We start from the raw sequence: 22,437 nt of genomic DNA on the forward strand, positions 1-22,437 counted from the left end.
CTGAAAGTACCATTTCAGTAAATTGTATTTCTATTTAATTGCTTATTTTAAATCATTGGGGAAATTTTAGAGGTTGAAATGCGGATTCCTAGTTCTCTGCTACAGTGTGACATTAATTTGCAGCTAAAAACCTTCACATGCATGCTTAACTGCATATGTATCAGTTGTTTCATATAGAAGCCTTGTCAGGTTATCTGTTTTGCATAGCATGTTGTTTGAAACAAAACAAAATTCAATTACAGCAGTTAAGGAAAAGATAATAGGTAATGCACAGTGACAAGTCATTATGTTATATTCTAACTAACAGTTAACAGAGGCAAGACATGGTATTTGCAATTGTTTTTGAATTTTAAATGTTGTGGAACACTGAAAGGTTCCTTGCAAATAATTAGTACAGCAAAAAAGAAAAGAAAGGAAAAAAGAAAGGAAAAAAAAGAGTGGTTTACGTAGGACAAACCTGTATGCTACAAATTATTTGGGAAGGTGCTCTCTAGGCTCAGCTTTACATTTACTGATTGTCCTGATCAACTGTAGGTACAAGAAATTCAAATAGGTGCAAGCTAAATTGGAAAGGAAAACAGTAACTTTGATTCTTCTGCTGTCAGTTCTGTTTGCTTCTGAGCTGGCCAGGGAAAAGGCTCTTTTTCAGTACTACCCTAGTGGTAAAATTAGCTTATAACAATGGAATTACCGTCTTGTTTCTAAGTTGGATGTGAAAGGGTCTAACATTCAAACAAATATTTGCATTTTAGTAAATTAAGGAATTTTGTTTTAGTGACTGAACTCGTATTTTTGCTTCGCTATTTTTTTATGTTGGTTATTATCTGAAATAAAGAAATTTTCATTCTGGTGACTAATGTGCATGGTTGCCCCAATCTTCATTCTTATGCCTTTGATATTTCCTTTTCTAGCAAAAGTATTTCAGATTTTTCCTTTTTGAGATTTTATTTTGCTAATTGTTCTAGACCATGGGAGTCAAACTCGATCACATCACGGGTTGGATCATGACGTATCGCGATGTTTTTGGCCTTTGCGGAAGTGGGGTGGGCGTGGTCTGTGCATGACATATCCAGCCCATGGGCTGCCAGTTTGACAGGCCTGTTGTAGACTGTCAAAGTCCTCTTGATTGATAGATATGCCCTTTAAGTGTTTGCTATTACCTTTATGCAGAGTGCAAAAGTTATGGTGATAATGCAATGGTCATTTTTCTGATCCCTCTTCCAAATCAGTTTTGAATGTATTAGACAGTTCTAGAATAGAACTCTGTGCCTCACCATTTGAAATTTCTTTTCATCTTGGCATAGAACTATTAATATTTTATTCAATTATTTAATCATCTCTCTAGCCATCTAAACGTGACACCTACCTCACTTTTTGTCATTTTCTCTACTAAAATCTCATAAGAAACTTCACTGAATGAATTAGGTTCACTACATTCTCTATACCAATTAAACGGGCCACCCTACTTAAAAAAAGGAATCAGGTTGACTTGCTTTGATTTAGACTTGATAAACCTGTACTGGTTAAGTTTCTTGTAGGTTTCTACATGCTTACAAATCAACTGCTTAATAACATGTTTGAGAGTTTTGTAATGTTAGCAACTGTTTTCACTGAAAAACAAAAACTTGACTTCAGCACAGAAGATACTTGAAGTTATAAGCAACTATAGTAATAAAAAGCAGGTTTTATAAAAGTTACGGTTTATGTCTCAGAATTTTGGCAGGTTATATTTATACTGTTATTTGAACTTCAAAGCTAGCAAAAATTAAGGCAGATTTCTACGTGTCAGCAGTTATTTGGAAGAACTATAGAAACTGATAAATGGTGGAATCATGTAATACTATGTAATGTAATCTAGCTCTTAACACCTTTCTGGTTTTGACAGTTTCCAAAGCCTCTGGTTTTGGTGCACTTTTTTTTTGGGGGGGGGGGGATGAGATTTTTAAGACATGGGTAATACCAAAGGTGCAAAATATAATTCTGCAGTTATATGCAAGCGGAGAACTACTCTAAACTTTTCAGTATCATTTTCTGTCCTGCTTCTTGATCATTCACTTATCCCTTAGAACAGGGCTATCAAACTTGCGATCCGCGGGCCAGATGCATCCCGCGCTGGCCATGCCTACATGCCTGGTTTAACCCTGGTTTAGGGTTAACCCTAACCCTAACCCTAACCCTTATATGTCACGTGATGATGTGAGTTTGATAGCCCTGCCTTAAAGTCTATCATGTTTAAATTTAGAATACGGTCCTTAGTCAAAATTACTGACCCTTTATGTGTTTTAAATGATTTTTCTCTAGCTTGTAGCAGGGAGTGTCGTGATGGCCTTTGAAGAAGTATGTCCAGACAGAATAGATCTGATTCATAAGAACTACCGAAAGCTCTGTAATCTACTAATTGATGTGGAAGAATGGGGACAGGTTGTTATTATTCACATGCTGACTCGGTATGCACGAACACAGTTTGTGAGCCCTTGCAAAGAGGTAAGCCACTTAAAAACTTTCTTGAATAGCTCTGGGTTGCTAAAATCAGGCTTTCAAATATATTTTCAGTTCTGAAACACTAATAATTTATATCAAACAGTAGTAGTAATTATTATACACATGAAGAGCCAACACTCAAATAGTGTGTGTGTGTGTCTGTGTGTGTACACATACATACATACACACACACATACATAAACACACATATATACACACACAATCACAAACACACACACACAAACACACACAGATGTACATATATACACATAAGTGTGTATAGTAAAAGTATGTGAACTTTTGCTTTCAGTAACTGGTAAGCCTCCTTTGGACAATAATAACTGCATCTACTGGTAGTCTTCATTTAGCCTTAGGCAGTGATAGCTTGCAATTATAACTACGATGAAAAAGTAATCTTACAATCAATGCCTGTGTATATACTTTCTCAGAGATCAATGCCTGGCTATACAATCTTCTCAGTGGCTCTTTCGCTTTTACTCATGTTTGCCATTACAATCAGTATTTATGTCCTGTGCCTAATTAGTCCCTATCACCCCCCCCCCCAAAGAAAAACACTAAACAAGCATTTTCTTCGGGAACTGCTTTTCTCCCCAATGCAGTGTGTCTAAAAGTTTTCAGCTCTGTGACCTTAATTATTTGATTAGAACACTTGGCTGACTGAAATTGATAAGACCCTAATCAGTTTCACAATAAAGTCTTGTGCCTTCCAAGTGCTCTAGGTAAACAGCTGGCACTAGCACATTCCATTCTCCTTGTATTCTCCATAGTGTGTCCACTTATTCTCTTGTAGTCCCTCCCCAATGAATGTAAATACAAACATTAATTTTTCCCCCTTAATAATTATCCTAGGGGTGGAGGTAAACATGCCAAGGGGTGAGGTGTGTACAGAGAAAAATGTTCTAAGACTTGTCTTTTAATCTGGCTCCCCTACAAGTCAAGTTCTAGAAACCTTCCCTGCCATTTGGATTCCCACACTGTTTGGGATTGTATCATTCTATTGTTTTAAAACAAAGGAAAGCTGAAGTAAAATTGTAAATACAGTTACAATCATTTCACTTAATGACTGCTTTGCTTAGTGACCAAGTTGCCAGTCCCAATGGTGGAGGTTAAATCAGAGCTACCTGTAAATGTTTCCAGTGTTGCTCAGTCCTGCACATTGCTTTGGAAAAAATTTAACCAGTGCTTGTGTAGAGTGGAACTGTCACTTCTCATGAACTCAATATTATACTTGATGCAGCCCAATAGTGCATTGGCTGTTTTGGCTGCTGCAGCACACCACTAGTTCATGCTTGATCTGTGCTCTACCTGGTTATTCAGATCCTTTTCCTTGATGAGGAAGAATTTCTTTATGGATGCAGTGTTGGTAGAATGATAGATTCATAGAGTTGAAAGATTCCTTAGATGTTATTTAGTCAAATCCCAAATTAGTGCAGGATCTATAATATCATTTTGGGGGAGATGACATTCGAGGGACTGACTGAAATTCTCTAGCAATGGGGAACTCATTATTTTAGAAGGCAGCCTGTTCCATTGGCTAACAGCCCATATAGTCAGGAAATTTTTCTTAATGTCTATTCTGAACCTGTTTCCTTTTAATTTTAACCATTGGTCCTGCCCTCTGGGCAACTCAGAATATTCCCACTCCATATTTTGTGTGACAATCTTGTTTTCATATAATTTATCATGTACCTAAACAAAACTAATCCAGATCCTTTAAGCATGTCTCACAGGGCTTGGAGGCTACAACCCCTCAATATCTTGGTTCAGGTGTTCTGAACTTGTTTGAGGTTTCCACTGTCTTTTCTGAACAATGACCCCCAGAATTGGACATGGTATTCCAAGTGAATTGAATCAGAGTGGAACTGAAAATAACTGAAGCAGTTATTTTTTTTATCTCATCATCTATGCACCTATTACAGTCTACCATGATTGTATTTGCCTCTATAGGAATTGTATCAATGTTGCCTCATATTGAACTTGTGATTGACAAGGCCATTGTAATGGAATGTGTTGATGTCCTTGGGGATGACGGGAAGAGATGCTGCCTAGGAAACAGGCAAAAGTGAGCCTCCAAACAGTCAGAGGAAGAAACTTAGGGAGGATCCACCCTAATAGTTCAGGCAGTTAAAAATGACAGTGGGAAGTTTGTGCTTTCAGACTTGCAATATTTTGTTAATATAGCCTTCTACTATTCTAATAAAGTAGAATTACTTCACATTGGTTTACATAGGAGGTCTAACAATCACCCATCTTTTGTTATATGTACTCTTGCTGGGTTCACACCCATTCTATACTTCTCCCTTTCATTATTCCCCCAGATGCAGAACTTGACATGTCTCCCTATTAAAATTCCATTCTATTCATTACTGCTCAGGCCTGTCTCGGGCTTTTAAAATCTTCCCTCTCTGCTCTAACTTATTAGCCAGCCCTCCTAGCTTTGTGTCATATTCTGACTTGATAAGTGACCCCTCAACTTACTCATGCAAGTCATTGATTAAAATGCTGAGCAGCACAAGGCCCTGAACAGAGCTTTCTGGCATTCCACTTAAAACTTCCATTTAGGAAATTGAAATGGAGCCATTAACAAGCACTCTTCGATGTGGTTATTTAGCTAGTTCTGAGTTTGTTTAACAGTGATATTGTCTGGCCCATAGTTCATTTTTATATCTTTTCATAAAACAGATTATTATGAGATAGTTTGTCTAAAATTTTTGTTGATGTCCAGTACTAGATAATTAAATCATTTTCCTGCTCTACCAAACTATTAACCGTATAGCTGCAACGAGCCATGCAACTCTTATTAATTGTCACCTGCATATCCAAATGTTTAAAGCATACAGTTTAATAATCTGAGGACCTTGCCTATTATATATGTCAAGTTGATAAATCTATAGCTGCTTCTCCTTTTTGTAGATGGGGGTAATATTTGTTATTCTCCAGTCTTCATGAATTTTTCCCATCTAGTTAAGGATTTTCTAATTGCTTCAGACCAGATTTGATTTTTCGCAGTTCTTTCTCCTTTGTATATCACAAATCTAAAGATAACACAATCACTTTCCCCAAGATACCAGTCCCTTCAGTTTTTAAACCTATTCTACTTGATCTTTTTTCCATCTTCTAATAAATGAAGTTGTCAGTAAGAGAGGACAAGAATTTGTTGGACCTCTGGCTCTTGGCTGAATTAGATTCCCAGTAGATGTCAGGATAATTGAGATCTCCCATTACCCTATTGCATGCCTCTTTGAAAGTCTGGTCATCTGATGCAGAAAATCTTCAACCATGTCTCTTGCTTGGCAAGGAAGTTTATTAAAAACTGTGATAGTATCACTTTTGTTTTCTCTTTTCTTTTATTCTTACACAGGTACTTTCAAATTTCCATATTCTAATTCCTGAATTTCTGCTCAGGGATATAGCTTTTTTATATACACAGTTGCAACTTTTCTTTTAGATTTTCTAACTTTTAAAAAGTTGTGATTTTCTAGTGCCAAATAATAAGATCATTCCAGTAATTTCAATAGTGCTTCTCATATTTGTCTTCACGAGTTATAATTTCTAGTTCTCTTCTAATTCTAATCCTGTTGATATGCACCAGTGTTAGACGTTAGTGACTACTGGAAACTAAACATCTTTAATTTCCATACATTTTATGGGTACAGGTACATTTAAATTTTTGCTTCCACATTTATGGGAAGATATTTCAGGTTTTTAAATATGAAATATCAGCAACTGGTCATATATATATATATATATATATATATATATATATATATATATATATATATATATATATATATATATATATATATATATATATATATATATATTTCAAGGCATCACTCAATTTGCAATCTTTTAGCTAAACTATTTTTTACTTAAGTTGAGACTAGACATAATGCAATATACTGTGTCTTAGAAGAACAAGAAAAAAATCATTAATAAATAAATGACCAGTTCCTATTCTTATAAATATATATAAGAATATATATAAGAAATAGCAGCATTCACTGCCTGACTCTAGACTGACTCTGGATGACCCACAATAAAATCAGACTTGTAGAAAGTACAAGATAAATAGGGTTATAAAGAAAGAACAAATGGTAAGACTGGCCAACAACATCCACATATACACACTTGGTCTCAACCAAGTCTAAGGCTTTTTGGAATGGCATTGGGAGAGGGGGAAAGGAATCTATCTATCTATTTATCATCTATCTATCTATCTATCTATCTATCTATCTATCTATCTATCTATCGGGATACTGCTGCCTAAATCAAATAAATATGTAGATTTATAATTTAGTTGCTAAAATAGCAGAAGGAAATCTCTGAAATCTAACAATCAGCAGGGCCCCATGTTTTCTTCTAGTACTTTTTCGAATAAGCATATAACAAGCTTCTTATGTAGTAAAACAGATTTTTAATTTAGTTTATCTGCATCATTATAGATCAGTATTTAGTCTGTTTATATGTAAATGTATGATTTGAGGAACAATTAAATGTTGACAAAGTATATTGCAGTCATATCAATTGTACTGCATTTTCCATAATTTTTCTAACTGACATCTTTGATAAATAGTGGTTGCCAAGTCAAAATCGATTATACAGTGCACTAGGAATTCATGGTGCTGTCAGGGAGAAGACCGATTGACTTTAAATTTACATATTAATGAGAAGATTTGTTAAGGGGGTACTTGACTATAGAAAATAACAGCATATTTATAGGGCATGACATTTTATAAAAAAAGCTGATGCAGGAAAATGGAAATTAAACCTTTCAGATTAATACATTCAAGAATGTTAAAATGCATATTTGCATATTTATTTCCTGAATTTACCTTTCTTTTCAACAGATTTCCTCATCTTCCTTCCCAAGTTAAATATGTATCTCCCTGTAGATTAATAATTTTGAATTACTTTGCTTCAGCTGCTAAAGAAATCTAACAAATAAGGGGGAAAATCCAAAGCGTTTCTTAATTTTGTTAAATGTCCTTTAATTTTTACTATGACAAGAGAATGAATATTATTCTGACATTAGAATCTGTGATGGTGTAGAAATATTCTTAAAAAATAAGTGGGTGTCTTTTTTGTCCTCTAAAATAAAAATTGCTTAATCTAAGTAAATTTGTTGAAACAGCTTTTTACTGAACATTCAAGAATAAATATTGTACTTTAAAGGTTACTTTGAAGATTGTTTACTGAAATGGAATTAAAGCTATAGATTTATTGCCTACTCTGTTTTGAGGCTAGATCCTGATCTCTGAAGTAGCTTGATCTGCATTGGCTTGGAATAAATGCTTTGTTCCAGCTCATTTCCAGTTCATTGAGTGTACATTGGGAAAAAATAGAGACCTCAGTAATTTTTTTTAAATCTTAAAAATAAGCACCACTCTCAGACTTGTTGGTATCACCAACAAAGTTAGCAAACAGCTAAGAAACTAAATCTTATGAAGTATGATAAAAAGAACTAGGGTATGCCTAGCCTAAAGAAAGGAAAGACAGGTTAAACAGAATATTACTTTGTTTCTCAGGACTTAAAAATGTTTACCCTTTGCCTAGATAATGATTTTGCATGCTTGTTTCCATCAAGATCATCTTCCTTACTCTGTACAGGATACTCCAATACTGGAAGTTTTCAAATAAAGGCTATCAACCATTTAGCTGGGATAGTCTGTGAGAATTCCTATTTTGAGTCCCTTCCATCCTATGATTCTTTGACTGACTGATAGTCATCCAGATCTCTTCTCTCCCCCCCACCCTTGTCTTCCTGCTCTTTTCCTGCCCTCTCTATCTTCCTACTTAATCGGCAAATGACTGTCTAGCTTCTTTATAAGAATTCTACACATATTGGCTCAGCATGAAACTTCCTTATAAACTACCATCTCAACCTTGCAGACCTATTTCCAAGATTCATGGAAGAAGGTGATTAGACAAATAAGAGGTGATGTTTTCTTAAAGCTGATCTGTAAGCTTCCTAATATTCCCTTTGGCTACAGTAACCTCACAGTTATATTGACTTAGTCTAGATCAAGAAAATGTTTTAAGATATCTGTCCTCAGATGCATGAGTTAAAAAACTACTCTAGGTTTTCTTATTTCATTTGGTTTCACCCCAAACAGGAACACATTCCATTTGGAACTGCTGTAACTTTACTTTTCGGATCTTGTCTAGCAGCTTCAAATGAATAAATGAAAAATCGTGAAAATAACTGAAGCAACATAAGCACCTTAATTCAGCAGCCCTCAGAGATTTGATAGCAATTGAGGAAGCTTCAAATTCATAACCCACTAATCAGAACAAGGTTCTTAGGATCATACAAGAAAGCTCAGTGAAGATATTGACTCAGTATGTGGTAGCTATAAAGCAAATTCCATGATCATGGTCATTAGGAAAGGATTGAAAAATGAAGTATGATATGTCCATATCTGAAATAATGGTTTATAGTTGTGATCACCACAGATTATAGTTGGAAATGGTGAAAGACTTCATTAACTATTAGACATGATAGCAGTGTTCCAATATTTGAGGGGCTGCCACAGGGAGGAGGAGGTCAAGCTATTTTCCAAAGCACCTGAAGGCCAGACAAGGAATAATGGATGGAAATGGAACAAGGGGAGATTCAACCTGGAAATAAGGAGAAATTTTCGGACATTGAGAACAATCAACCAATGGAACAGGTTGCCTTCATAAGTTGTGGGAGCTTCATCACGAAGCTTTCAAGAAGAGGCTGTACTGCTATCTGTCAGAAATGGTGTGGGGTCTGGGGGGGATTGGACTAGATGACCTACAAGGTACCTTTCAGCTCGATCTGTCTGTCTGTCTGTCTGTCTGTCTGTCTGCCTGCCTGCCTGCCTGCCTGCCTGCCTGCCTGCCTGCCTGCCTGCCTGCCTGCCTGCCTGCCTGCCTGCCTGCCTGCCTGCCTGCCTGCCTGCCTGCCTGCCTGCCTGCCTGCCTGCCTGCCTGCCTGCCTATCTATCTATCTATCTATCTATCTATCTATCTATCTATCTATCTATCTATCTATCTATCTATCTATCTATCTATCTATCTATCTATCATATACAATCTACTTAGAGATTGGTAGGTAAATAAGTAGGTTTATTTTTTGTAATGCCATATACCTACAAATAACAGAGAACAATTCTTTTCTTCATGGAATACAAGTTGGATTCAAGAAATTTCCATCTTGGAACATGTTCTAATTAGGATGTTTAAAAGAACAAATAAAAATACCCATCATATTTATTATATTATTTAAATTGCCTTTTCACACTATATCTCCTATTAATTAGAATTTATGCTATGATTGGAGGGGGGCTAATACTCATTTATAAACATACCAGGTACTAGACATTTTTCCAATTAAATGTCAAAGGTCCAAAGAACAAATATATCCTCTTTCTTTTAAATTGGAAAAAAATCCCTTGATGTATTTAAACTATGATTTGAAATCACTATGTTGGAAAAATTTAGAAGGTATACAGTAGTGAAATCTAAAATTTTTGCCGCCGGTTCTGTGGGCGTGGCTTGGTGGTGGTGGTGTCATGTGACTGGGTAGGTGTAGCTTAGCTAACTTTTCTCCACTTTTTAAAGCATTTTTTAAAAATGCTTTAAAAAGTGGGAGAGAAAGGTTCCATGACAATCAGCTATGCTGCACAATTGTTGGAACTTCCCCCCACACACACACTTTAAAGCATTTTTTACTACCTATTCGCCGGAACTGATAGTAAAAATTGCTTTAAAAAGTGGGAAAAAAGGTTCAGACCATCACACGGCATAGTTGAGTTTTTTCCACTTTTTAAAGTTTTTTTTTTTTTTAGTACTGGTTCAGGCGAACTTTAGCATTTTTTGCTACCGGTTCTAGCAAACCAGTCAGAACAGGTAGCATTTCACCCCTGAAGGTATACCATATTTATAATTTGGATGTTATACTTAAAAATTAAAAGTAAAATAATGAGTCTTATTTCCCTTTATAGGATGGTGCTCTGGAAGAATACAGTGAAAAGAATTTCTATGAATCTGATGAGCAGCAGGATAAAGATCCAGAAGTGAACAAGCCCTATTCTATGGATCCAGACCACAGATTGTTGATAAGAAATACAAAGCCTTTATTACAAAGCCGGAATGCTGCTGTATGACTATTTTAATTCACTTTTTTTTTCATTTAGCCAAATGGTTGGATTTAAAGTTAAGCATGTGTAGTAGGGTTGGTAGAAGTTGTCTTCACTTTACTTTTTTCTTAGTGGTTAGCTTGAACTTCTAATGAGTCCTTGCTGAGTAAGTGACCAGCATGATCCATTCTGTAGTGAGGTGGAATTTCTGCAAATCAGCTAAAAACACTCCTGCTGCAAATATGGGCCTAGTTGATTCTTTGAGATGATGCTTCCTAAGCCATATTCTGTTTTGGACCGTTCAGCTCTTTGGTTTTTGTGAACTGTTTGGAGAACTCTGGGAGAGTTATTGGATTATAGAAATTCACTTCCACAGTTCTGATATGCAGGCTTAACAACTAATAAAAAGGATCTATACAATATGTTAGTTTTTTACAAAGCCCAATTCAGAATCTCCTCTATGCAGTTGCCCTAACAATGGAAAAAATGTTTGAAGGATTTTTTTCTTTCTTTCTTTTTTGGTGGATTTTCTTAAAGCAAACCTGTTGAATTTTTTTTCTTGTCAGTATTGGGCAAGATGTATTAAGCATATACAGTTTTTGTACACTGACATAATAATTTTTGCTTTTAATTAGTCCTCTCAGGATAGGCAGAAACAAATTTACAAATTAAACAAATCAGATTTGCTATTCAATTTTGAGACATCCCTAAGGGAATACAATAATGTTGTGAACCTATGGTGTTTAAAAATCAATCTATTTATGACATTGAATAGAGGAGCTGTCACTTTATTATAAATGGGCTTCTTTTTAGGATTCGTCTGTTTTTCTACTTTGCTGTTTTACTAAGTTTTTAAAGCAAATCCATCACTGGGATCATGAATATTGTGCCTAATTGATGGGAAGGGTATTATATATAAATGTATATACAACATTGAATAGACAGAATGTTTCTTGTGGTGGACAAATAAAAGAATACACACTGAAGCTAAGAAGCTAAGATGATGGTATAAATATATTTTATTATAAATTCTCAGCCCTGATGTGTTTTCATGAAAATATTGTAGGTGTGGAACATCATATGCTACAAATACTGTGTCTGCTGTAACTTTTTCTTGAATAAGAGTTTTTTCCTTCAAAATTCATTTGGATTGAGATTTTTTTAAATGATAAATGTGGTACATTTCTTTTCATGTTTGTTGGGTTTGACATTGAATGCTCATCTAGTCCAGCCATATACTTTCTTTTGAGGAATTGACATTAGGAGCTATAAAACATTGCAGCAGCATGAACTGTACAAACATTTTTGTTAGCATGAAACAATAGTTTATTACTTAAAGCCTTTTTTTAAAAGAAATGTAATAACTATTTAAAAGCACATAATCTCTGGATTTATCTCATCCTTATAATGTCAGCTAATTTGTTTATTGGAACCCGAAGATTCCTATTTTAAATTTCAGTATCTAGTAACCAAAGAGAGGATATCTTAAGGATCTTATTTTTTTTCTGTACTCTTGGTCCTCAATTTATGATCACAATTGGATCTTGGTTGTTGAGTGAAATGGTTGTTAAACAAGACATCATGTGATTGCCCATTTGATTGCTTCACTCAACAACCACAATCCAACCACTCCCGGTTCTTGTTAAGTGATTAGGTGGATTGTTAAGTGGATGGAGTCCCAAGTAAGAAATACATTGTTTGTCTCAGGTGATAGGGGAGATCCTGAGAAGCTCCACTCAGGAGCGGAAAATCTTTCTTTCCAAAATCCAAGTACTGAGTGGAGAGACACTTGTACATAGCCTGTACCAGGTCTCCTGTGTAGTTATCAACCCGCCTGAGGCACCCATGGTCCTTACCATGCTGACTCATTGCCCTCTGTTTAGATTTCATCTTTATCTTTAACCAATTTCATTGTATTTCAGTACAATGACAATATAGATTATACTTATATACTTATACTTATCTCCCTCAGGGGCTGTCTGAAGAGCTACCTGATGAAGTAATTAAGCTCCCTTCCATGCATAGAAGGAAACTTCTTTGGCATGGTTCAGAAATGGACCCGAAATCCTTCAGCCTTCCAAGGAAGGCGGCTCTTTCAGCCAGACCCCTGAGACGAGAGGCAACCCTTTCCTGCTGCCTTCCCCATTGACTTTTGGAGAAGTCAGCATAGCAAATTGCAAATGATGATCACATGTTCATATGACAATTGGGAACCGGTTGTAAATACAAACAGATTGCCAGGCACTGAAATCAATGAACATGAGGGTGGTTGTACAATGTTGGTGATGACCAGAAATGCTTTATAAGCCATAAAGCACTCTTTACAACACATAATTCCAGACTGTCAGACCTTCAAAACTTGAGGACTACTTGTAAATCTGTTTGATGAATGTGGGGAATGAGTATCCCCATGAGTTTTCATTAATTGTTGTATTGTAAACTTTGCTTTAATGGCGCAAGTAGCCCTTGAGGAGAGATTATTTTTCTTGCAAAATACTGGAATTATATAAATAAAATAAACTTTTGGAAATATTTTTTCCTATCTGTAAATATAATCTGAATAATTTAAATGCTGGTTATCACCTGTAAAATCCTTCATGGTACCTGAGACTGGTTATTTTTGGGACTTCCTTCTCAATGTTTTTGCCCACCCAATATGGTTCAACAACTTGGGCATGCTTCAGGTCTCTGTGAAACAATGCCATTTGATAGTACCAGGAGGTATCTGTGTTGTAATGCCTGTCCTATGGAATAGCATATCCCCCAACACTCAGCCCCAATCCTGATGGTCCTGAAATCTCTTCCCCCTGGCACTGGGTCTCAATATTGGATGAGTCAAATCCAATAACAATTGAAGTTATGACTGTGATCAGCCTCAATTGTATTGTTTTCTGTTTTTTTTTTTAGTTCTCTGTTATTTTCTGTATTTTTGTTTCAATCTTATGTAAGCCAGTCACAGTTGTAGTTGGTGAATTAGATGCTAAGGATTAATTAATCTAACAAATCGAACATAGTTTTTAAAAGAAAAATAACAAATGTTCTTTCAAGATACCAAGGGAATTAACATATGCTATAGATGAATCTGATCACTAGCAAATAATGGCTATTTTTTTAAAGGTGGTGATGGCAGTTGCACAACTTTATTGGCATGTGGCACCCAACTCCGAAGCTGGTATAGTTGCTAAGTCCCTAGTGCGTTTACTGGGGAGTAACAGGTAAATCAAATTTATTTATTTTTGTTAGCTGCTATTGATCATCCCAGTTGTGGAGTATATATAATTTTCAAATGTTAGACCAGATATGCAGTAGCTATCAGTTATAAGGAGATAAAGTAAACATATACAATATTTGAGTACTAATATATTCTGAATGAACAATTTTACCAAACTTTTAGAGGAACTAATATAGATAATAATAATATAATAGCAGCCCATTAAGTATAAATTTGCTTGAGTCTAAGAGATTGTTACAACTACATATCTAATTCATATGAAACAAAACTGAGCTGTAATATATATATTAAATTTTTGGCTTAGCATGATCTAGAAAGATATTCATTAGAGTTATATTAGTTTCTTTTGTGGGGTTGGTTCATACATTCTGCCATGGGATCCCTAACCCCAAACCTCTACTTGGCCTTAAACCTTTCGGAACTATGCCATGGACATAGCGGGCGCATGTGCCTGCCACTCCCACAAATGGAGTTGGACAGTACTTATGCTGAACCATCCCTTCCTCCCTCCCCCCCCCCCGTCCCACCCTGCCCCGTCAGCCCACAAAGCCGAAAAGTTTGGGGAATTCTGTTCTACCAAACCAAAAAAGTAACTGAACAATATTGTGTTCTCCTTTTGTGGAATAAAGAATAATAATGGACCACAAGATTTCTCTAAACTCTTCTAGATTGCAAAATGCTATTTCTTGTCAACCCTTATATTTTCCACATTACTGGTGCATATTAAAATGAAATCAAACAAGATAATCTTTAAATTTGATTTGAGTAAGTAACTTACTAATCTTTCTATATAAAAACATAGTCTTAGCAGTTTATATTCAATTGATTTTTTCATTACATAGTTCTCATAGAGAAATAATTAAGCAAGACATTAATTATATTCCATTCATTTTTAGGGAAGTACAGTATATTGTTCTTCAGAATATAGCAACAATGTCGATCCAGCGCAAGGTTTGACATTTTGGCTTTATACGTTCAAAATACTTCATTTTGATATTCTTATAATATTTGACATTGATTTCTTGTTTTACTTTTTTCCATCCAGGGGCTGTTTGAGCCTTACTTGAAGAGTTTCTATGTTAGGTCAACTGATCCAACTATGATCAAGACATTAAAGGTATGCTTGTTATAAGTATTTTGATAATAATTATATGCTAACCCTATAGTTATTCTTTAAAAATAATTACATTTCTTATATATGAATCTAGTTACTGAGATTTACAGCACAAGCAATTTATCCTAGATATGTAGTTTTCCATAGATCTGAACTCTGACCTCCACTCCGGCCTGTGAGTAACGCAGACACAGGTTTGGCTATTTGCCACTCTTTAATCACAGGAATTACAATTCCGTTGGCTGAAAGCCCAGACAACACTCTCATGCAAGAAGGGTTGCCAGCAACCCAAACCAAACAGAATGGAAATACAAAACAGACCAGATAAGAGTTCCTCAAGACTGTTACGAACAGGTGTGTCCTGCAAAAGGACCCTTTCCAATTTCTCACTTACATACTCTCTTATAGCAATAGCAATAGCAGTTAGACTTATATACCACTTCATAGGGGTTTCAGCCCTCTCTAAGCGGTTTACAGAGTCAGCATATTGCCCCCAACAACAATACGGGTCCTCATTTTACCCACCTCGGAAGGATAGAAGGCTGAGTCAACCCTGAGCCGGTGAGATTTGAACAGCCGAACTGCAGAACTGCAGTCAGCTGAAGTAGCCTGCAGTGCTGCATTTAACCACTGCACCACCTCGGCTCTTGGGAGGGGCCAAACCACAACCACCTGGGCTTGATTATCTCTTATGAGTCTGCCTCCGCAGCTGCTGCTTCCGTTTCTCCACCTACCTTTGCCTGGCATCAGGAACAAACTGCCTTGAATCCTCCCCACTGCTCCATGCCTCAGGCGCCTCCTGGTGGCCAACCAGCCTCTCTGGTCCCTGCTCTGAGTCTGAACCCTGCCCAGGGTCCTCCACATCTTCCATAGCAGACTCATAGAGTTCCTCGCTATCCGAGTCCATCAGCAGCTCAAACGGATCCTGCTGGGCCACAAGAGATCTGTTACAGACATATGTCCAAGGTGAGCCAAGGTGGCGCAGTGGTTAAATGCAGCACTGCAAGCTACTGCTAGATCAGCAGTTCAGCGGTTCAAATCCCACCGGCTCAGGGTTGACTCAGCCTTCCATCCTTCCGAGGTGGGTAAAATGAGGACCCAGATTGTTGGGGCCGATATGCTGACTCTGTAAACCACTTAGAGAGGGCTGAAAGCCCTATGAAGCGGTATATAAGTCTACTGCTATTGCTATGTCTAAATTTCCATTCAACTTTTAATTGAACATGCATGAGATATTTTATTACCAAAATAAGTATCAGTTCAAGACTCTTTCATTTAGTCTTTCATCAATCCTCAAGAAGAACATACTGAGAAGCTACCCAAATGACTCACTCCAAGTGGATTCTGCAGAACAGGGTAAGAGGGAGAATAGGACACTGAAAGCAGAACCTGACGTCCTGCCAGGAAGAGATGATTAATGAAAAATCATGTTAGGAAAACAGCATGGAGGAGATGGTATATACACTAAAGTTATGCAAAGGAACAACTTCATTCAAGACCTTTCTCTGTTCTGCATTCAAGAAGAAAACAGGTAGCACTAGAGAGCTCAACCACCTCCCTTTTTCTGGGTTGGGAGAAAGATGACTTGTAAATGTATAAAAGGAAAATGTTAGTACACATGCAGAAATGGCTACAGTGTATGCAGACTTCAGAAACAACAAACACCCCCATTATCGCAGGAATGGAGTTTTGATGTGTTCTACCTAAAATAGCAGATTATTAAATTGAGGTTTCACTTTTTTCCAGGGGGATGATTTAGAAAGTCTAATTATTAGTGTTAGTGATGAGTTGGAACTCTGCTGAGCAAGGAACAAATGTTCTTGAGCAGTAATGCAGAGAAAATGCTTTGGACAGAAAGCTTCTCATTATACTTATTGGTTGGAGATATGGGTAGTTTATCTGTCTCTACAAATATTTCCCAACCTAGCCTCAGGGCAACATACTAACTCAAGTGACTCACAAGATCAATAACTAAGGATTTACTTGATCAAAAGAGATGGAAGAAGTATCCTATTCCTAATAACCTTCAGTGCAACACATCAAGGATGATCAGAATGCATGGATGAAACAGCTGAGTCACTAGCAAGATAGTGGTATCATCACTTGGGGTGTTCCCCTCAATATAGTGGAGAAATGGGAGAGTTGAGTACAGATCTATTTGTACTCCAGATCAATTTGTAAGATCTTCACAAATGAAAGTTTTCTAAATTTTTCTGAAAATCTAGAAGGAAAGAGCCACAGTAATTTTAGTGCTTGGATGCTACTATTGGATTCTTGGTTTTTTGTAGTCTTCCTGGATTAAATATTAACCCAGTTTAACTTTTGCATTTGTTTTGGTAGGTAGACACATGGTCAAAGCACTGGGTTTCAGCCACCTTTTATTTTCAATAAATGTTTATATAAATGTTTATAAAAATATTTCTGGAAGACCAGAAATATTTTTTATACCTTTTTATAAATAAAATTTATTGTAACTATGATTTATGACTTGCTGTTTATATATACATGGTGAGCTTATGCCCTGGAGACAAATTCCTTGTGTGTCCAATCATACTTGGCCAATAAAGAATTTTATTATTTTTCTATTCTAAACTAGGAATTAGTTTCATAACCGAACTAAAAGCTTCACCATGCCTAGCATGAGTTCAGCTAGGAGTTTCTTCAGGGCAAAGTATTGTACGATGCATAGTTAGAAATTATATTGTTTTTAATATAGTTTCTTCAATTCTGGAAAAATATTCTATTAATAGGTATAAAGTTGTAGCTTATATCTTCCCATTTTTAATTTGTCAAGACTATCTTAAATTTACAGTTTTCAATGGTTTATAAGAAATGGAAAATAATTGCAGTATATCTCTCTTACTGTAACATTTTACCTTGTTTTGTAGCTTGAAATTTTAACTAACCTAGCAAATGAAGCCAATATATCAACTCTTCTCAGAGAATTTCAGGTTCGTTTATTGTTTATATTTTTATTTAACATATCTGATGCTCAGATTTAAACTAATTTCATGTCCTTCTTTCCTTACAAACTTGTTTAATACTCCTAATGTTGTAGGTAAGGAAGATTGTGATACTTTTGGATTAAAGCATTTGGAGTAACAATAGTGGCTGTTAGTGACCATATATAGAAATGTATCCATAATTTATATTCCTTCAAAGTATTTTTTTCTTTGGCTTTCCTTAGGCTATGCTAATTTAATAGATTGAAATGTTTCTGAAACAACATATGAACCAAGCTATTTTTGTGCTCAGACTAATACTTACAGGGCGGGGCATAACCTTTTCCTAGGGGGTCACAGCAAGATCGACAGCAGTTTACAACTTCCGCGACACCTCATTTTAAAGCCCATAAAAAACTGAATTGAATGAGCTATTAAATGTTAAATTTGCTTTAAGAATGGCTGGAAAATTCGATTCGGAAGAACAAAGGATCATTGACAGAATAAAATGCATTGCCTTTCGAGAGGCTCGCGATGCTGGAGCGACGTTTATCAATCGAAAATGGATTGCAAACAAATTGAAACGTCATCCGGATTGGGTTACTGATAATTGGAACAAAACAGCCCAAGAATGTTTCACAAAATTTGGAGAAGGGCGTCCTCTGCAACTGTCCCAAGAAAGCAAAGCCATCATTGCAACTGGCAGTCGCAAACAACGAAAAGGAAACCGAAAAGTGGCCCAAGAAATCCTTCAAACTCGTGGAAAACGAGTTGATCAAAGGACAATCGGCCGATATCGAGAACGAGAAGGTTTGAAGCCATTCCACGTCATTTGCAAACCATTGAAAACTCAAACACACGTTCAAGATCGGCTTTGGTTGTGCGATTGGTTGTCTGAATGGACCGAGGAAGATTTTCTTCATTTGGCGCCATCTGACGAATTCTTCGTTTATGCCATTCGAAAACCGAATTTCCAGAACGATCGAATTTGGGCTAAAGACGTCGACGACATCGCCAAACATGAACGATATCGACAAATCGTTCGCAATCCGACTTGCATCATTTTCACAGCCAAGAAACTGCATTGGGTTTTGAAGGATAAAGGGGAATCCTGGGATGGCAGTTATTTCCGTGAGAAAATTTTATTGGAGAATGTCATTCCATTTCTCAGTGATCCAGACAATGTCTTGGTGGTTGGTGAGGCTGTCTTTCTTCATGACAAAGCTCCTTGCATGCGTGCAAATGCGACTCAGCAATTGTTAAAGGAAAACAATGTCGAATTTTGGGGCAATGACGTCTGGCCGGGAAATTCGCCAGATCTCAATCCGGCAGAGAACATTGGGGCCATAATTAAGGATGAAGTGGAAGCTCTGATGATTCAGGAGCAAGGTCAAAATCGATATTCGGTTGAAACTTTGAGAATGAATTTGGAAACTGTGTTGAAAAATCTGGAAAATCGAACGGAACTGTTTGAAGATTTGTTGTGTTCTTATCCACCTCGTTTGAATGCTGTTCGAAGGGCTAATGGTGGTCATACTGACTATTAAATCGTGTCAATAAACTCAGTTTTTGATGGGCTTTCGAATGGTGTATGAATTATTTGTGTTGTTATTACAAGTGTTGCTGTGACCCCCTAGGAAAAGGTTATGCCCCGCCCTGTATATTGAGTTATCCTGCATTACTATTGTACATGAAAATAGACTGATTCCTTCTGATATGTTTTGGATAACTACAGCTAGCACATCTTCTATCCCTACAACTGTTACTAAGCACCAAAGGTAGATTTGGAGGTATGGCTCTCTTAAACTGATAAGATAATGAATTTCTTGTTTTCTTCAGACATATGTGAAAAGCCAAGATAAGCAATTTGCTGCAGCTACAATCCAGGCAATTGGCAGATGTGCAACCAACATCTCAGAAGTGACTGACACCTGCCTAAATGGCTTGGTATGTTTGCTGTCCAATAGGGATGGTAAGTTAATTATTCTATTTTGTCTTCTGAATGAATAAACACTTTTATTTTCTAGTAACATTCTATAGTAGACCCTTATTAGAGGACTACGTAGAAATGTCATTTCCCTTAAACAACATGAGTATAGGACAAATAGTAGCATTGCACCTATTTCAGGAACTTCAAAATGATTCTGATTTTTTTTTTTTTTGCAAAGATTAACATTGATGTACTAAGATCTAGAAGGCTCCAGGCTTTCGTATAGAAGATAAACTCATTTTTCACTGTTGCATTAAAGTAACTGTACTACAGAGGGTGCTATAAGCAGAGAAATGTGAGCTTTTTGTGAGTTATTAAAGAAGCACGTCAAACTGTGCTTTATTTAGCCATTACTAAATATGCAGAGTTCATAATTCATTTTCTTTCTTAATATATAGATCAGAAAAAATTAGAGATATGAAGTACATTGATAGTCTCATTGGGTGTCCAAATTATTACTGATGCTTTTTTGTGCAATTATACCACTTTGACTATTAAAATATAATCAGTCTTTTCAGTTGCTGAAGTACGTTATTTTGCTATTCCCTATATTACAGAGACAAGTATGTGTTTCAAAATATAGCTTCATATTTGCATTACTTTATTATTATATTAAAGTTACAGATTCCAGCAATATCTTGTGAATAGCAATATTTGCTGAGTCAAAAAGTCTCAGGAAGGGGAGATTTGTAAAATAGAATTAATAGACATCAATAATTATATCCATCTGCTGCTCTCTTCCTAAAATTCCATTGCACAAATGTACTTAGAATCTAGGATGAACCTTTTCCATTTGGAGAAGTAGTTAATAGAAGAAAAATGAAAATTGTGGGTGTGCTTAAGTATCTTTCCCATCTCCTGTCTCTATTAAATTTATTTATTTACTTACATACCAACCTATTTACATGCTTTTTACTTTGAACCAGTCTCACAATTTTATTGATTATTTATTTGATTATGGCACACCTGCCTCCAATTGATTTTACAATTACAGTGTAAAAATAAAGTACAAATATATAAAAATAACCTAGTCCAATCCATGCCACTTCATTTCATGAAAAGATATTCTATTTTGTCGCAATTTATTTTGGAAATAAATAGCTATTTTCTAATTCTTTGACTGTGACACATATCTTTTAAAAATGTATTTTATTCTTTTATTTTACCAGAAATAGTAGTAGCAGAAAGCATAGTAGTAATTAAAAAGCTGCTGCAAACACAACCAGCACACCATGGTGAGATAATTAAACACATGGCCAGGCTCCTTGACAGTGTAACTGTAAGTATTGAGTATTTACATGATTATACTATGATGTTTAGACTTTTTTTAACCAAAGTTTTTCTTAATTTCATTTGTTATAGTTATAATTATAATTTGTTGGATTCAGTGTGCATATTCCATGTACCTTTTACAGTAAATGGGAAAAATCAGTATATACGTTAAAATATACACATGAACACACACACATGCACACAATATATGGAAGATATAAGATCTTTTTTCTCCAACTACATTTGTTAATTTGAAATACAAAAATTGTACACAGGGATTGTATTAATACTTTTTAAAACAAAACACATGTTTCAATATTTATGATGCCATACATCTGTAAGTTTATGAATTGCTCAAAAGTTTTAACCTGCAAATTAAGCATTATTAATATTGCAAAACATCTGTATTAATATTTATCTCCTAATGCTTCAGATTTGATTAGGAAAAAGTGCTTGGAATACAACCCAACACTATCTGCATCTCATTTCAGCCACATGTATATTTCTAGGATCAGACAGATACAGAAACCATATCATCCTAAAGGTTCATCCAGGATGAACCTTTCCCATGTGAAGAAGTTGTTATAGAAGAAAAATGTGTGAGTGTGCCTAAATATTCTTGATGACCTGTTAGGAAGAGCAGTGTCACTTTGGCTAATGAGTTCCTAATGTAATATAGCGATGCAGCTGCTTTAATAAGTTGCTGATAAATATTGTATTTTCATTCTTGTAGATTCTGTAGCACTTCTTCCACATCAAATTCAAAGCATTGCACATTTCTTTTATCTTCTATCTTTTATCTTACCTTCATAAATAACATCAACACTAAATCTCCTGAATTAGCCTATATGGTCTTAAGATCTACTACATTTTGACCTTTGAGCTATTACTTAATGATCTATTATCTTGACCTCTAATCTACATTTTCTAATAGAATGAGAAGTATATTGTATATAGTCTTTAATATATCTTATATCTGAACTATATTATATACATATGTATGAACATATGGTAATTTTTTTTCTGAGGAATTTGGATCTGGGAAAAAATCACTAGTGTGATGAGACAAAATATGATTTGATTTGATTTGATTTATTGCATTTCTATGCCGCCCTATTCCCAGAGGGACTCAGGGCGGCTCACAAACCAAAGTAAGGGGGGGGAATACAAACAGGAGGAAAAACAATGGACAAACAACTACAACAATTTAAAAACACTCAACAATCGCACAATTCGAGCAGAGGGGGGAACTCGTCAGCCCCAGGCCTGTCGGAACA

The 22,437-nt window shown here is 35.9% G+C and overlaps 1 protein-coding gene across 1 annotated transcript in view; it reads left to right on the forward strand.

Moving 5' to 3' along the window:
• Nucleotides 1–22,437, forward strand: part of AP3B1 (adaptor related protein complex 3 subunit beta 1) — a 144,668-nt gene that overhangs the window by 34,817 nt on the left and 87,414 nt on the right. Inside the window, exons 7-14 of the mRNA XM_087715613.1 lie at nucleotides 2,302–2,484; nucleotides 10,476–10,631; nucleotides 13,728–13,825; nucleotides 14,739–14,793; nucleotides 14,888–14,959; nucleotides 17,845–17,907; nucleotides 19,738–19,870; nucleotides 21,058–21,167. Of these exons, the coding sequence (XP_087571739.1) occupies nucleotides 2,302–2,484; nucleotides 10,476–10,631; nucleotides 13,728–13,825; nucleotides 14,739–14,793; nucleotides 14,888–14,959; nucleotides 17,845–17,907; nucleotides 19,738–19,870; nucleotides 21,058–21,167 (870 nt within the window). The remainder of the gene's footprint in view (nucleotides 1–2,301; nucleotides 2,485–10,475; nucleotides 10,632–13,727; nucleotides 13,826–14,738; nucleotides 14,794–14,887; nucleotides 14,960–17,844; nucleotides 17,908–19,737; nucleotides 19,871–21,057; nucleotides 21,168–22,437) is intronic.

Source organism: Thamnophis sirtalis, unplaced genomic scaffold (assembly GCF_051295495.1).
Source record: "Thamnophis sirtalis isolate CommonGarterSnake01/CBP01778 unplaced genomic scaffold, rThaSir2_p1.2 scaffold_5, whole genome shotgun sequence".
Lineage (NCBI taxonomy): Eukaryota > Metazoa > Chordata > Lepidosauria > Squamata > Natricidae > Thamnophis > Thamnophis sirtalis.